Consider the following 15740-nt stretch of genomic DNA (forward strand, 5'->3'; position numbering starts at 1 on the left):
TACTATTCATAAAGGGGAGGTCGGTGCGTACATACGCGTTCCGCTTCAGGGAGGCATGCTAATAAGCGGCGTGGTACGTGATGACGCAGGCGCCCCTGCGGGTCCCGATTGCTGCAGCCGCTTGTCAGTGTGACGAAGATTGGCAGCGGGTAATGTGTCAGTCACAGCGCCTCCGCCCGCCCGCCCGGCTCCCGCTGCTTCCCGGCACACGCCGCGCCCCCTGAGAGCACCGTTCGCGCCCCTCCCAGCCCCACTGGGCCCTTCGGACACTGCTAGACTGGCCCCTTTCCGCTGTGCGCGCCCCCGCACCCACCCGCTCTCCTGCACTGCGCGCGGCCGGACCCTCCCCCAACATCCCCCCGCCTAGTGCGCGCACACCCCTGGCAGTAGTCACGTGGGTTCTGTAGCCTATCTATACCCGTGTCTTTTTGTATCTGCCAGTTGTCACTGAGCGGGAATTGTTACTGGGGTGGAAAGGGAATGTGAGGCACGCGCGGGGAGGGGCCAGTTCTTAGGGGCGGGGTTGATCTGTTGGTAGTGTTTTGTGAGCTGGAGGGAGGGCACAGTCCTAAGAGACGTCCAAGGGGCAACATTGGTTTGTGTTGGTCCGTGTGTACAAAAAGTGTGGTGATGCTGACTGACGGACAGTAATGGCCGCACTAGTAGCACATTAATGGGGCCACCGGTGGGCGGGGTTTATATGGAGAGGTGGGGCTTTATTAAGAGGCAGTGTCTTACTGGTGATTGGTATATAGTAAGTGTCTGTGGTGCAGCTTCTGTACACACTGGGGGTATATTATATAATATATAGACACTAGAGTAGGGTTGCCACCTTTTCTGGAAAAAAAATACCGCCCTTCCTATATATTTATCTTTTTTCCCTATTAATAACGTTTGGATCAAGCATCGTTTTTACCAGCCAGGTGGCAACCCTACGCGAGAAAGACGCGGGTATACATGGAGAGACAAACGGTGTATATGGAGAGGGAGATGAGGGTATATGAAGAGAGATGGGGTGTGTATATGGCGAGAGACAAGGGTGTAAATGGCGAGAGAGACGAGGAGGTATATAGCGCGAGAGAGAAGTGGGGTGTATATGGTGAGAGACGTGTATATTTTCAAGAGATGGGAATACGGCAAGTGAGAGACGTGGGGTGTATATGGCGAAAGAGTCTGGGCTGTATATAGGAGGTAAAAGTCAAACTTGCACAGATAATTTACTAAACAAAAATCACTTTCTGCCTGTTTTACCCCACATTGTGCCATAATTTATTCCCACACACACTAAAGGAATCATGCAAAATTGGTTAAATAACGTAGGAAGGATAAATGCTGCTCTTTACCCTAAGAATCCCCATAGAGTGTCACTTATAGATATTGGCATTGCCAAGGCCTCGTTGTGGGGTTCAGACTCTCCTGCTTCACTACTAGGGATAAACCTGAGCTGCTGAGTAGGGACGGGGATTATATCAGGATATTTAGTATAGGAATAAACCTTCTGAGTAGGGACAGGTATATCAGGATATTTGGTATAGGGATATAGAAGTAAAAGATAAGTGTGTCGGGATATTTAGCATAAGGATAATGCTGAGTAGGGACAGGGATTGTTAAGTATAGGGATAAAGCTGAGCTGCTGGGTAGGGACAGGGATTATATAAGGATATTTAGTATAAATCTGAACTGAGTAGGGACAGGGATTATATGAGGATATTTAGTATAGGGATAATGCTGAGTAGGAACAGGGATTATATCAGAATATTTAGTATAGGATATACCCGAGCTGCTGAATAGGGACAGGGATTATATTGTGATATCTAGTATAGGGATAAGACTAAGGGAGCTGCTGAATAAACATGAAAACTTCCAACTGAGGAAGCCAAAGTCAGGGGAACATTTTCAAGATGACTTGGCAGTTCCAGTTACTTTAGGTCTATCATTACTGGTTACTGTACATATAATGACCTGAATTAATAAAAGCTTCATAGAATCGAACTGGAACCCTAAGGTTTGGGTGAAGCTGAATCCTACTATAAGTGCTGGGGTTCTGTCAGATGTTGGGCAATATCCTGAGTTTGGTGCATCCCTAGAAGTATAAGATACGTTTGTTGCAATGGCCCAGAGTGAAACAGTAACAAGGGTAGGCGCTCTCTGTCGAGAATAGCTACCATACAAATACAAACTAATATCAGTAAGCAGGCACTCCATGAACATTTGTATTTATACATAATACAAAAAAGCATTTCAAACCCAAATCTCAGGTATTTGTCAGGGGCATATGCTGAGGATTAATTCGGGTCTGTAATCGAAATTAATAAAAATACATTTTTGATATCCATGGAGTGTTTTATGGTGTGATAGATTATTTTCATCCCTAGATGTGATGCTGCCAATCATGTACCAGCTCACCTGCCGTGCTTGGTTCCTCTTTGCTGCGAGTTTTTATTGGAATATCTTTTCACTACAATTGCATTATCTGTGTTGCATATGCTCTGCTGGCTTCTTGAACATTTGCTAATAAGTTGGGTGGGTTTAACATTTCAGTAACCTTTCTCAAAACATTAGGTTGTGAGTTCTTCATCAACAGTCTAACGGCCACCATGATATCATAGTACAAATACAGTACATGAAGCATTGTGCAATGCTAAGATCATTGCAGGTGCAGGTGGAGTGGGATAAATCTTTGCAGGAACAAGGTCTTTGGCCTTTGTTCAGTGAGGGAGCATAATATACTTGCAGGTATTTTTAAGGCTTTGGTCACTGTTCAAAAAATAAGATATTTGCTGGTATTTCTAGGGAGGTGACCTTTTATGTAGTTCAAATGGTGAGATCTTTACAGGTATAAAGCCCCTTGTGTAGTTCAAATACATCTTCTAGGCAAAAGGAACCCCCCTATAAGATATATTGGATCATTCATCGGACACCCAACTCCTGAATGAAGACAGAATGAGGAGAAAGATGCTGAGAGAGGGATAGTGAAGATAAACTTGATTATTTTAGAAACAGTACATACTGTTCAATTGATTGTATTTACAAATTTCTTATTTTAGTATGATGACGCTTATATTAAATTTTAATTTTCAAGATAGTCCCCCTTTAAAAAAAAAGAAGAACCGTTGAAAAACCCGCTTACATTTGGGGGAAGCTAGGGGTCAGTCTGCCAAGGGGTCTCAGGGATGCAAAGAGAGTTTCCCACCAATGTACAATAGAGATTTGAGTTTGATATCAATTCTGCCTATATTTGCCTCTGCAGGTTACAGGCCCTGTTCTAAAGGGGAAGACAACCATGCAGGATATTTGGGAATAGACAAGAGAAGCTGAGAGGCGAGTGTGAAGGCACAAGAAGAAATGTGAGTCCATGGGAAGGGGTAAGGCTATTCATAGAGGTGGGACCCAACTGGTTTCAAGTTGGACATTCTGATCAAGGTTTCCATTGCCACCCTAGATTTTGTTTTGTGGGACCTTATTCCATTTAGTAGAGATTTCACTCACTTTTTTTTGCTGTTGCTATGGGAGCAGCTATTTGGCCCTGCTGGCCCTTGTACTGTCAGCATTCTTATCCTTTGATAAGGGATGCCCTCTAGCCCAAATGCTTCTGTAGCCATGCAGATTTTCTCATGTTCCGCTACATGTTGTGCTAGTACTGTGGAAGTTCTGAAGCTCTAATTGGCCAGTCCCTGTGTTGGTGTCACCATTTCCCAGTAAATGCCATGCTAAAGCTCTCTCTACTGAATAGTAAGATGGACAGATTGTTTCAGGAGATCTTTTGCCCAGTGGCATTTCAATTTTAAACCATTAAGCTGTGACATGTTGGCAAGTGGGGGCGCTGTTCTATTGCAAGCCATGTAGAGAAGTAGGTATGTTTGGTGCTGGACACTCCACCAAAACAAGTTGTAGTTGTCCACACAGAGGGCAGTTCCTTTCTGGTTACTTATTCCCCAGTCACAATTAGTATAAGTACAGGGCAGCAACTTTAACATTTTATTTGCAGTTGTTTATAAATGTCCTTCATTCTAAGCGAAAAGCGTGAGTAACAATAGGTGCCTGTTCTTCAGGCTATTAATTACCTAATATTTACGTACCTGTAAATAAGACTAATAGCCTTATAGTTTCTTTCCCGGTACAGATACTGGCTCAGTAGCCCAGTCCCCATCACCGTGATGTGAAAGGCCAAGGGCAGTGCATCATGATGTCTGCTGAGAGGTTGGACATGGACAATTACTCAGAGGAACAGCAGGTATTTCCTTCCCCAGTTCCTGTGCATGAATTGATGGGGCATGGGTGTCTGTATATAAATGGATGTGGGTGTAAGTGCCTGTATATAAATGGATGTGGCTTGGACACCAGAACATAAATGGGTGGGTACAGCTTCTTGTATATAAATGGGTGTGGTTTGGAAACATGAACATTAATGGGTGGGTACAGCTGCTTGTATATATGGGTGAGGCATGGGTGCCTGTATTTAAATGGGTGTGGTACTTTGGACACTTGAATATAAATGGGTGGGTCACAGCTGCCTGTATATAAATGGGTTGGGGTATGGGTGCGTGTGTAGGCGGGGCATTCGTGCTCGTATATGAATGGGAGTTTAATAGCTGTGAAAAATGTGTGTGATCCTGCCCCTTATCACATGTCTTTTTAGCTACAAGTCATCACTCAATTTAAAACCGAGGACGACCCTGTGTGTGTGAATTCCTCTGCCCCGTCTCCGGTGTCCGGGGATAATCCGATGGAGGCCGATAAACAGTCCATATACAGGTCAGTCGTCCCTGTGCACCTTACTATAACAACACCTCCAAATCTCTCTAAATAGTAGGATGTTTCTCTCCATTCTGGCTAGCAGCTGAGAGTCACTGACCAGTTTCTCTCTCCCCAGGCACCCACTCTTCCCCCTTCTTGCTCTGCTTTTTGAGAAATGTGAAGGCTGCACACAGGGGGCAGAAGGTACAACATCCGCCAGCTTTGACTTGGATATTGAGACATTCGTCAGACGCCATCACAAGGAGGGAAAGGATTTCTTCTCTAATGACCCAGAGACTGACAGCCTGGTGTGTGTGTCTGTGTTACTGTGTGTCTAACTTTGTGTCTGGCTGTTTCCCTCTGTTGCTACCACAAGGGTGTGATGGAGGCAACACCAAGCATTCAGAAATTGTTTGCCATTGCTTTCTTCAGGCATGCAAACCCTCTGGGGTGAGGCCATGGAACGACACTGGGTCAGTTCTGAAGGCTGAGGACTAGAAGCAATCCTTACAGTCAATATACAGGCTAGAGGTCATTGTTGGCAATAATAATTTCAATTAGTAGACAGACCAGAGGTTGATAAAGAAGAGATGCGTGATTAGAATTATCTTTGTGCAAATCAATACATTGCGACAGGAAACCAGTAACATCTCTGACCGCAAAGTAGGGAAATTCCTACATTTCAGTTTTTGGGATCCCTGTGCAGAAGCACCACATTTACCCAAAAATGCTGGAAACATAAGTGATGAAAGATGCACAAGTCAGCCGATACTAAATGCAGTGATATAGTTGCAGCTGTTGTAGAGATACATACGCTCTAAAGTCTAAACAAACAATAGCAGCTCCTACCAACCATGAATGGGCACCTTGTGAGGTCCAGAGCTGCAGTCCATTACTTCTGTCTTTGTTGATGATCCTGAGGAAAGGAAAGCACCAGCCTGAGGCATTAACATTGACAACTGGTTCACATGAGTTTTCCCCAAAGGCTTACTGACCCTTGCTATCCAATCAAGATCAGATCGGTAGGAGATTATACAGAATTCTTTATTTGCATAGTGAGCGTGTTGTGGAATCATTGTAACACCTTAAGAAGAGCAAAGATCTTGAGTGTCTGCAAAATGATTGTCACATGAGCAAGAAATCACCTTCCTGCAAGATGCTGTTACACTGAAGGGGCAACAAATGCTGTGGCATTAGTGATCTTTCAACCTGAACATAGAAGTTCATAAATGGAGGAAAAAAACAAAAGGTCCTTATCACAGATATTTTGTCATCTGCACAGATCGGGAAAAGCTCAGGTACCTGTTGTAATTACGTGTTATTATTTCTCAGTCTCCTGCATCTTAGAGCATGGGAGATTTTAATCAGATATTGTGGGCCAGACTTTGTGGGCCTGACCCACAAAATCTTGTCATTCAACAGCACAAGATTTTGTGGGATCCTACTTTGAGGGATTATTTCAGGAAGAAGGAACACTACAGTAGTATTCATACTTGTAATATAGGAGAAATTTGATCTTAAACGGTTCTGCAGATCAGGTCATACTTTTTGCTATGGGATTGTCCCCCCAAGAGAAGAAAGGAACGGCAGGGTTACATCTTCCAAGGTTATGCTGCTTGGATCCCTATCGGGCATCTTGTTCAGAGACAAGGGCCAAACTGGTAGTAGGCTAGATGCAGGACAGTTTTTGAATGTCAGAGGCTCCTGATCAACACGCTCTGATCCTTATGAATGGAATCTTTCTTATTTCTCTCATGCTCAGGAGGGATCATCTCAGTCCCAGGATGTACAACTTTGCCTGACACGATCCAGTAATCTGTTGTTACAAACTAATATTCCCAACAGGCAGTTTCCATCACAAAGGAAGATGTTCATGTGACCATGAACCTGACTCATCTCTGGGAGAATTACTTGATTTTAGGTGCCATATTGGACTTGTATCCAGGGCCATTTTCTTCAATATACTACATACAAAACGACAACTGCATGGTATATAGCCCCAGAAAGTTTTGGTTCTTATCCCCAAACTCCTGTTTTACATGCACAAATGTACAATAACTGCTTATATCTGTGTGCATCTCTGTTCGTACAGACATATCGCTCTGCACGGGTGAGAGTGTAACTTGTCTTTTCCACAGATGGTGAAAGCCATACAGGTGCTGCGGATCCACCTGTTGGAGCTGGAGAAAGTGAACGAGCTCTGTAAGGATTTCTGCAGTCGCTACATTTCCTGCCTGAAAACTAAAATGAACAGTGAGACACTGCTGAGTGGGGAAGCTGCTGGCCCATACTCCCCCGTACAGGTATCAATGGTTTCTTGAAGATGAACCATGGGTGGTGGGGGAGATTCTCACTTGTAAGGGGTTTTGAATTCAATATAGGGGGAAGAGTTGTTCTAGGGTGGAATTATAGAAAGTATAAGTATTGTGCCAGACCTATACCTTTTCCCTATTTGTATGTACAGAGTGTGATCAGCTGGGTGGAATTATAGAAAGTAGAATTATTGTGCCAGACTTATTCCCTTTCCCTGTTTGTACTTATATAGTATCAGCAGGAGTGGAACTAGGAAAAAAGGGAGTGTTGTGTACATAGGAAACTATGGAGTCCAGTATACCTGCATGGACATGCCACTGACCCACCCAAACCCCACCAACTTTCTCAATAGACAGTTGAGGATTCCTGCCTGTCTTTCCTTGACGATGGCCATAATTGCCTCTGACTTGCTACCTTTCCCTGTTTGTACTTACAGTGTGGGCTTAGTGGGGCCCTCAGCCCGCAGGGAATTGTTGTTCCAGCCTCGGCTTTGCAGCAAGGGAATGTGGCCGTGGCAACTGTGGCGGGTATTGTACAATACACCCATTCCTGGATATACTGTACTTTATTTAACTGTTCTCTTTTGTTTCTTTGTGTTAACTTGATTTTGTCCGTTTCCATAGGTGGCACTGTTTACCAGCCTGTGACTGTTGTGACTCCGCAGGGGCAAGTTGTGGCTCAGGCTCTGTCCCCTGGTACCATCCGCATCCAGAACTCTCAGGTAAGGAGTTGTGTGTGTCTGTTTATGTACTGTACGTGAGGGGCATTGTAGGTCTGTGTCAATTTGTATGTGTGTTTGTTCATGTACATAAGTATGATGGACTGTGTGTGTATGTTTGTGTGTTTTGTGCACATTTATGTGAGATAGGCTGCTGTGTGTTATGCTTGCCACTCTATGTGAGGGTTTGTATGTGTAAGTTAAGATGTTTCTGTGTGACAGACTAGTATGTGTGTGACAATAGATGTGTGCACATGTCTGTCTGTTTTTATGTGTAGTAAGTCTCCACACACTCACTCTTGTGGTGTGCCCTCCTACACACAAGCTGACAAACCCCAGTAATCCTCTGTCTTTGTGTGCAGCTGCAGTTACAGCTCAGTCAGGACCTGGGGCTTCTGCACTCAGACGACGGCTCTGGAAAGAACAAGCGAGGAGTCCTTCCAAAACAGGCCACTAACGTCATGAGATCCTGGCTCTTCCAGCACATTGGGGTGAGTGTGCACTTACCTCCCCTCTCTCTAATTACAACATCGAGTTCACTGGTGTCAAAAGCCCGATTTCTTTCTTTCTGGTTTCTCTTTTCCTGTCTCTTTACTAATTTACACTTTTACACTTATATTACACATTGCTGCTCCATTCTCATGTTACCTAACCCTGTGAGGCTCCTCTCCCATGTTCCCTAACCCTGTGAGGTTCCACTCTCATGTCCCCTAGTGAGGTTCCACTTCAATGTTCTCTTACCCTTTAAGGTTCCAGTCCCATATTCCCCAACCCTGTGAGGTTCTACTCCCTTGTTCCCTAAATGAGAGATTCTGTAACTCTGAGAGTTTCTGAAACTAAACTCTATTGCACTGTGGGTTTCATTTCCACATTCCCCAACCTTGTGGTTGCTCCACCTTACAGTGGATGTTTGGGTGGATTCTGGATATCATTGTGGCTGTGGAGTCTTAGTCCTATGCCAGCCTAATGGATTTTATTCCTCTGTAGCACCCGTACCCCACAGAGGATGAAAAGAAGCAGATTGCCGCTCAGACAAACCTGACCCTGCTCCAAGTTAATAACTGGTGAGTAACTGGGCCTGACTTGTACTAGGGGTAAGGTATTGGCTCAGATTCTTATTGCAGAATAAGGACTGTACCAATGTTGGGGCCCATGTTCTCTGCTCCATGTGTTTGGAAAACCCTTACCTGTGAGCCAGGCTATTGATACAAACACAAATTTGCCTTGGGAATTCCTTCAACTCTCGCCTTACTTGCCCTGTGCCAGACCCAAATAAATCAAAGCGTTCTCCCTCTGCCCAGAATACAGTTCCTCCTGTCATTCCTTCAGGTTTATTAATGCCAGGCGCAGGATCTTGCAGCCCATGTTGGACTCCAGCAGCAGCAGCGATACACCAAAAGCCAAGAAGAAGAGTGGGCAGAGCCGCCCAGTGCAAAGATTCTGGCCTGACTCCATTGCTGGGGGAGCATCACAGCAGGGCACAGACCTTGATGTATCAGATGGTAAGATCTAAGGATTCTCTGCTATAGTTGCTGCCCGCATTGTATTCCTGGCCTTTATACACTGACTCTGTCTCTTCCCAGGTACAGTCGTGACACTATCAGCCCCCGGTGGTCTTGGAACCGACAGTTTGCAGTCCTTGACATCAGATGGCGCAACCCTGGCTGTTCAGCAGGTCATGCTGGGAGGACAAAGTGATGATGAATCACTGGATACAGACCAAGAGGACACAGACACTGGAATCAGTGAAGGGGAGCTAAGGGGACTAGTGCTGAGTGGCGGAGGGCTCCAGTGATAAAGACTGCTAAGTAGTGTTTGATGGGTTGCATTGCAGTGACCATCCATGTTGTTAACAGTAGTGTGCAAGCAAGCTGCAATGTGCGTTTTACCCACAGTGTGCTGAACGTTACGCCCTGCCATCCCTCACTGCCACAATCAACATATCCTTCACTTGTGACAACATATTTTGCACCTTAATAAGTGGACTCCTGCTTCCAAGGGTCAATTGCCAAGTGACCCTCGTCTCCTAGAGTCAGGGGGGAAGTGACCCAAAAAGAACAGGAGCAGGGGGTTTGTAAAGTGGACAATAAAGGGCTCTCCCAGCCCAGAATGGGAAATTTTGTATGATGTGTAGGTCACTACCAGCCAAATGTTTGGTCACGCCACTATGGTTGGAATTTTTTTTTTGCGTTATCCCAGTGTGTCTCGAGAAAGAGTGGTGGGTGACTGGCTCTCACATTGGGCTGCCAGGGTTTACATGCCAACTCTTTCATCCTATCAATTCTACGAGTTATGGTGTCAGTGTGTCTCAAGAAAGAGTGGTGGGTAACTGGCTCTCACATTGGGCCGCCTTGTTAACTTGCCAGCTCTTACATCCCATGAATTGTATGAGTTATGGGTCTAGTGTGTCTTGAGAGGAATTGGTGGGTGACTCTAGATCTCGCTCAAGGCCGATTCACTTGTCAACTCTTACAATGCATGGATTGTGTGAGATATTGTGTCATTGTCTCTGGAATAGAAGCCATGGGTGGCACTCTGGGTCTTGTGCCACCATGATTTCTCAACTATTATAGCCCATATGTTGAGCAACCCCCCACAGTGCCCTCCATGGAGAGGATAAATGGTTGATTTTACTCCCCTAATGATAGAACTGTATTTTTGTAGGGTTGTGAGAAAATAAACCTTGAAACATCTAGTCTTCCTATTTCCTTTTTGTTGTCCTATTGGTTGAGAGTCTACAGGAAGGAAGAGAGGAGCTCACCCTCTCAAGTCCCAGAGTCCATCTCTTCAACATGGTGAGGTGAACCGACTCAGGGTTTTGTAAAAGGTAATTAAATATGGAGATGATTGAAGAGGGGCCCCTCTGTACTGTGCCATAAATTACTCAGCAATACTGTGAGATTAAATCTGCAAATGAAATAGGATGTACAGTTGTGTTCAGAATAATAGCACTGCCACTTCACTAACCTGATCAATCATTGTTTTTGGTTGAAATTCTATTTCTTCATGGCAAATAACTTACTAGTAGGTATAGTAGAGTAATAAAACCCCAACAGTCATGCCATGATGCTTATTTTGTGTCATTGAATCATTCATTGTCCCTAATAATAGCAGTGTTCCACATAATAATAGCTTGTTCCAAATAATGGCAGTGTGGGGAAGGAGCAAATGTTGTGCTGCAGGTTATAGTGCATTTCTCTCTGAAACTCTCACTCAAATGGCTCCTTCCACACATTGTTCAGAAGAACAGCCGACTGATTCAGAATTGATTGGAGAGGGGAAAACATAGAAAGAAGTGCAAAAATTGATTGGCTGCTCAGCTAAAATCATCTCAAATGCTTTCAAATGGCAGTAAAACCTGAAAGCCTTGGAAGAAAAGGGAAAAAGCCCTTTGGAATGGATAGAAGAATAGCCAAAATGGCAAAGACTCAGCCAATGATCAGCTCCAGGAAGATGAAAGAAGGAGAAAAGTTACCTGTGATGGGGGCGTAGCTTAGCTCCGCTCCGGTGGGCCGTTTAGTGATACCTTAAAGCTTGTAAATGGTCATTAGAGACCCACCAGCTTTGGACTGGCATCAACTGCCACAGAGGTCACTCATGGGACTCAACAAAGCTCAAAGAACGGCAGAGGTGGCGGTGAAGCTTGAATGCGACACACATGAAGGCAAACAAGATGGCGCCGAGGCCTTACCAGACCCACCCACTACTCCATCCAGCTCACCGGTGGCCAAGCCCACGCTCGCGGACCTCTTAGCTGAAATCAAGACCACCCGCAACGCTTGCACCGGGCTTATAACCTCTTATGGTAGATGAGATAAAAGTAGAGATGTCCATCTTCCAGCATGACATTTTAGAAATTAAGGCAAATGGCCGCGGCTGTTGAACAGCGAGTCACCGACCTAGAGGACACCAGCAGGCCTATACCCATTCAAGTAAGAGAGCTCCAAACAGCTGTTGAAGCATGGCAAACTTGACGACCTCGAGAACAGACTGAGGCGCAACAGTATCCGGCTGCTGGGGTTCCCTGAACGTGTGGAGGGTGATTGCCCTGAAAACTTTTTCAACAATGGCTGACTCTGATGTTTGGGATAGACTCCCTCACTAAAACCTTCTCGGTAGAAAGGCCCATTGTGCCCCTACACACACACTCCCCCCCCCCTGGGAGAATCAGCTCGTCCCATAATAGCCAGACTATTAAACGAAAATAACTGGTACAGACATTTATCATTAAATGGGGAGGGGGGTATATACATATTTGCAAGTACAAACTCAGAGCAGTTATGCGTGTATAAAGACAAATCTACCATGCCTGCAGTATAAGTAGAGTACGCAGCATGATGCCACCAGCCAACCCACAGCTTTTTAAGAGTAGTCTGCGCCCCATGAGAAACAAAAGTCAGAGTGTTGCTTCTTAATATAATCCATGACCAGTTTGCGCTGAATAGGATCATTTAGCCTAAAGAGAAATGGTGCAACATTTTGTGGACTGATAAAAGCAAGATTGTTCTTTTTGTCAGACAGTTTGCCAGACGCCACCAAACATTGAATTCAAGCCCCAGTACAGAGTGAAAACCGTGGCACAAGCATCATGATATGGGGATGTTTCTCATACTATGGTGTTGGGCCTATTTATCCCATACCAGGGATCATGGATCAGTTTCAATCCAAATACTTGAAGAGGTCATGTTGCCTTATGCCCAAGAGGAAATGCCCTTGAAATGGGACTTTCAACAAGACAACGAGCCCCAACACATCAGTAACTGAGCAACATCTTGGTTCCACACCAACAAAATTGACGTTATGGCCCAGTCCCCTAGTCCAATTTAAAACGTGTGTGTGTGTGGGGGGGGGTGACATTGGGTATGACACAAAAGCAAGAAAAGCAGAAGAATTGTGGAACAGGTTGTTGGAAGTTGGTGAAGTCCATACAACACAGATGTACAGCACAGAAACACTGATTATACAACTCAATATTAGTTCCCTCATTCAAAGCAAAAGCTTGAAACATCTTTCACTCGATACAGTCAATGAGTTGGAAAAAAAATGCAGGGACTTGCTGTCTAATATTCACATTTCATCCATTTTTCATAGTTTGATTTGGAATAGAATGTGCAGTGTTCCCAATACATTTGCCTCAATGGAAATAAAGTCTATTATGAGGATTTGGAGCTTTATTCACTTCACTGCTATGACTTTGAACACAACCCTCCAGCTTGAGTTCTGCTCAAGTGCCATCATTAGTCCAAGATCTCTTATAAATGATATACTGGTCACCTGACCAAACGTAGACTAGTTTCTCGGTGCGAGTTGATGAATATGATACTGGAGGAGGTTTTAGATGAATGTAACGTTTGTAGTGATTCCATATCTTGTAAGAGACCCATTGAGGGCTACATTTGCTGCATCTGCAAGGGAAAAAATTGGCGACGATGAATATGTTGATTTTTTTGTTGCGAATGCCTGCTGCTTAAAGAAAGCACACAGTGAGCGATGACGGCCTGTGGGCCCAATTGGTTGCAAGTTTTCCGTAATATGGCAACATCCTCATTGGAAAAAAAACCTTCTATGGCAGCCAGTTCATTGGAAGAGTAGAGACATTGCTGAGGGATTGTTTGGTGCACTTACCTTTATAGATTTACAAGATGGGGTTGCAAAGACAGAGACCTACAGAAGGGGGTGAACCCCCAGATAATATTGCTAAACCAAACACTGAGAAGGAAGTGATGTTCGGCAGAGCTCGGGACAATCTTCAGTTTCCCCTGTTGGGGTTAGTTTGGGAGAAAGAGTCAAGCTCCTTCCCAAAGATAACAATCAGCACTCACCCCATGTTAGTATCGATCCAGAACTATAGCCAATGCCATGTGCATCCTTTACTAAAGTGCTAGAGCTGCCAAGTCTCATGTCATGCTCAGTGACACTATGACCAGTTAACCCCAATCCAGACACAAGTTCAATTTACACTTTTTATTCCAAAATAACCGAATTTATCTATTTTATCTTATTTATCTTATTTTATCTATGAAAAGCAACACACCCCATGGAAAGCTGTTGTCTGGAGATGATGTTCACATCCGAATTATATTGTTAATATGTTTTCATTCTCTGGGAAGGTTAAATGAATTCAGGACCCTCAATTTGAATTCACTCACCTGAAATAACTCTATATTCAGGGGATATCAAACTGTAATGAATTTCCACAGGTTCAGTGGGACACTTGTAAGAAAAACTGGAGTAGTGAAATCCAGAGGCAAGATGTACTCATAAATCCAGCCAGATGCAAGACAAACCCATCAGACAAAACAACAGTTTTTTCAAAGGAGAGTGGAGACCATGGGGCAAGTAGTACATAGTGGCAAGTGGTACATTCCTGCTGAATGATAGTGATGACCTTGATTAGGTCTCTACCAAGCCCTCTTTAGCACTTAGTATACTTCCAAAATCAAGAGATCAGGGCACAAACGTCACACTAAGGCAGTGATCCCCAACCAGTGGCTCTGGTACAACATGTTGCTCCCAGTGGCCTCAAAACGGGCTTATTGTTGAATTCCAGGCTTGGAGGCAAGTTTTGGTGCATAAAAAAAAACAGTTGTAATGCCAAACAGAACCTCCTGTAGCTGCCAGTCCACACAGGGGATACCAATAGCCAATCACAGCCCTTATTTGGCACCCCTGGAACTTTACGATGGTTATGTTGCTCCCCAACTCTTTTTACATTTGAATGTGGCTCAAAGTTGGGGATCTCTGCACTAAGTGAATGCGGTCCAGGAGTCTGGATTGCAATATCCGATATTGAGTCAGCCTTTACAATCCAGAAATTTTATGATATTGGATATTGGATCTGCTTTCTATAGGATTCTTTTGAGGCTATAGCGCCATATGGTAATGGGGCACCCTTAGCAGGATTTGGGGTAACCATGGGTGCACTAGTGGGGAGAAAAGTGGCCAGAGGAGTGAAAATTTGCTGTAGCTGTGGATATATGGTGGAGCAGGCTGGGAGTTGCTCACATGATTAATCATTTAAGCCCTAAGTCCCACAGGAGATTCAGGTACTGTATTTAGGCAAATTGTATACCACATCTCACAGTTTATATTTAGAATTTAGTGATTTAGAAAGTCTGATTTTATATGTCCTAAATATGATAGACTCAAAATAAACAGCAGCGGACAATCCAGATGGACATTACCAGGACAAATACAATAAGTCCATTGATAAAAGGAAAAGAAACAAAAAGACAAAAAGAAACCAAAGTCAATGGTTTTACTCATTCACATTATAAAGTACAAATGTGGTGCATTAAGGCTAAGGGATACAGCGTCTCCATCAAAATTAACCCCTGCAGGGGTATTAGTATTTTAGAGGATAAGATGAAAATAGTCTTCAGGAGATGAAAGAATGACAGGGAAGGACAATGTACCGTAATGTGCTTAGTGCATTTCCATCACATGGGTCTTTGCCCATTGGGAGCATTTGGGGAATTCTTGGTGATAAGGAGGTAGGAGGCAGGTCCATGGTTACTTTATAACATGAATTCACCCAACCATGTTAGACTGTATGAAACATTTTTCACTTCCTACCCTCCACGATACAGCAAAGAGAAGTGTATCTATTATAGGACATTTCTTTGTACACTGAGTAATGGCAAGAGCTCGGAGAAGAAGGTCTCCTGCATCCTTCATTTTAATGTTAATAAATTTAAAGTTCAGCAGCTGGGACTAAGTGGCACAAAATGGTTAGATTTTTGGTCAATTTTCTCTCAACTGAGAACATTTGGAATTCTGGATATAGCGGTAATTGAATTAGGATGCAATGCTTTGGCAACATTTAAATCAGAATTGATTAGGAAGGTTAAGAAACACTTGAACAAGAAGATAACGCTTTAGATGAAACAAGCAGGAAGGTTAATCATATGATACATTGATATTTTGACATATACTGTCGATACTGGGACATGGAGTCTGAAGGAGAGGCCCG

General features: G+C 44.0%; 1 protein-coding gene across 4 annotated transcripts; it reads left to right on the top strand.

The window, feature by feature from the left end:
• On the top strand, positions 1-10463 carry pknox1.S (PBX/knotted 1 homeobox 1 S homeolog). 4 transcript variants are annotated; one of them, XM_018249031.2, is made up of 12 exons: positions 1-149; positions 3251-3365; positions 4107-4234; positions 4640-4755; positions 4874-5045; positions 6876-7040; positions 7487-7577; positions 7674-7771; positions 8131-8259; positions 8756-8832; positions 9098-9270; positions 9352-10463. In XM_018249031.2, the coding sequence occupies exons 3-12, from the start codon at positions 4184-4186 to the stop codon at positions 9561-9563; spliced, it is 1284 nt and encodes a 427-aa protein (XP_018104520.1). In that variant the 5' UTR covers positions 1-149; positions 3251-3365; positions 4107-4183; the 3' UTR covers positions 9564-10463. The 4 variants fall into 4 exon arrangements, with proteins under 4 accessions (XP_018104520.1, XP_018104522.1, XP_018104519.1 ...); XM_018249033.2 differs by having other exon boundaries at positions 4124-4234; XM_018249030.2 differs by having other exon boundaries at positions 3251-3347.
• The last annotated feature ends 5277 nt before the right edge of the window (positions 10464-15740 follow it).

The sequence above is a fragment of the Xenopus laevis genome, chromosome 2S (assembly GCF_017654675.1).
Source record: "Xenopus laevis strain J_2021 chromosome 2S, Xenopus_laevis_v10.1, whole genome shotgun sequence".
NCBI classification, from domain to species: domain Eukaryota; kingdom Metazoa; phylum Chordata; class Amphibia; order Anura; family Pipidae; genus Xenopus; species Xenopus laevis.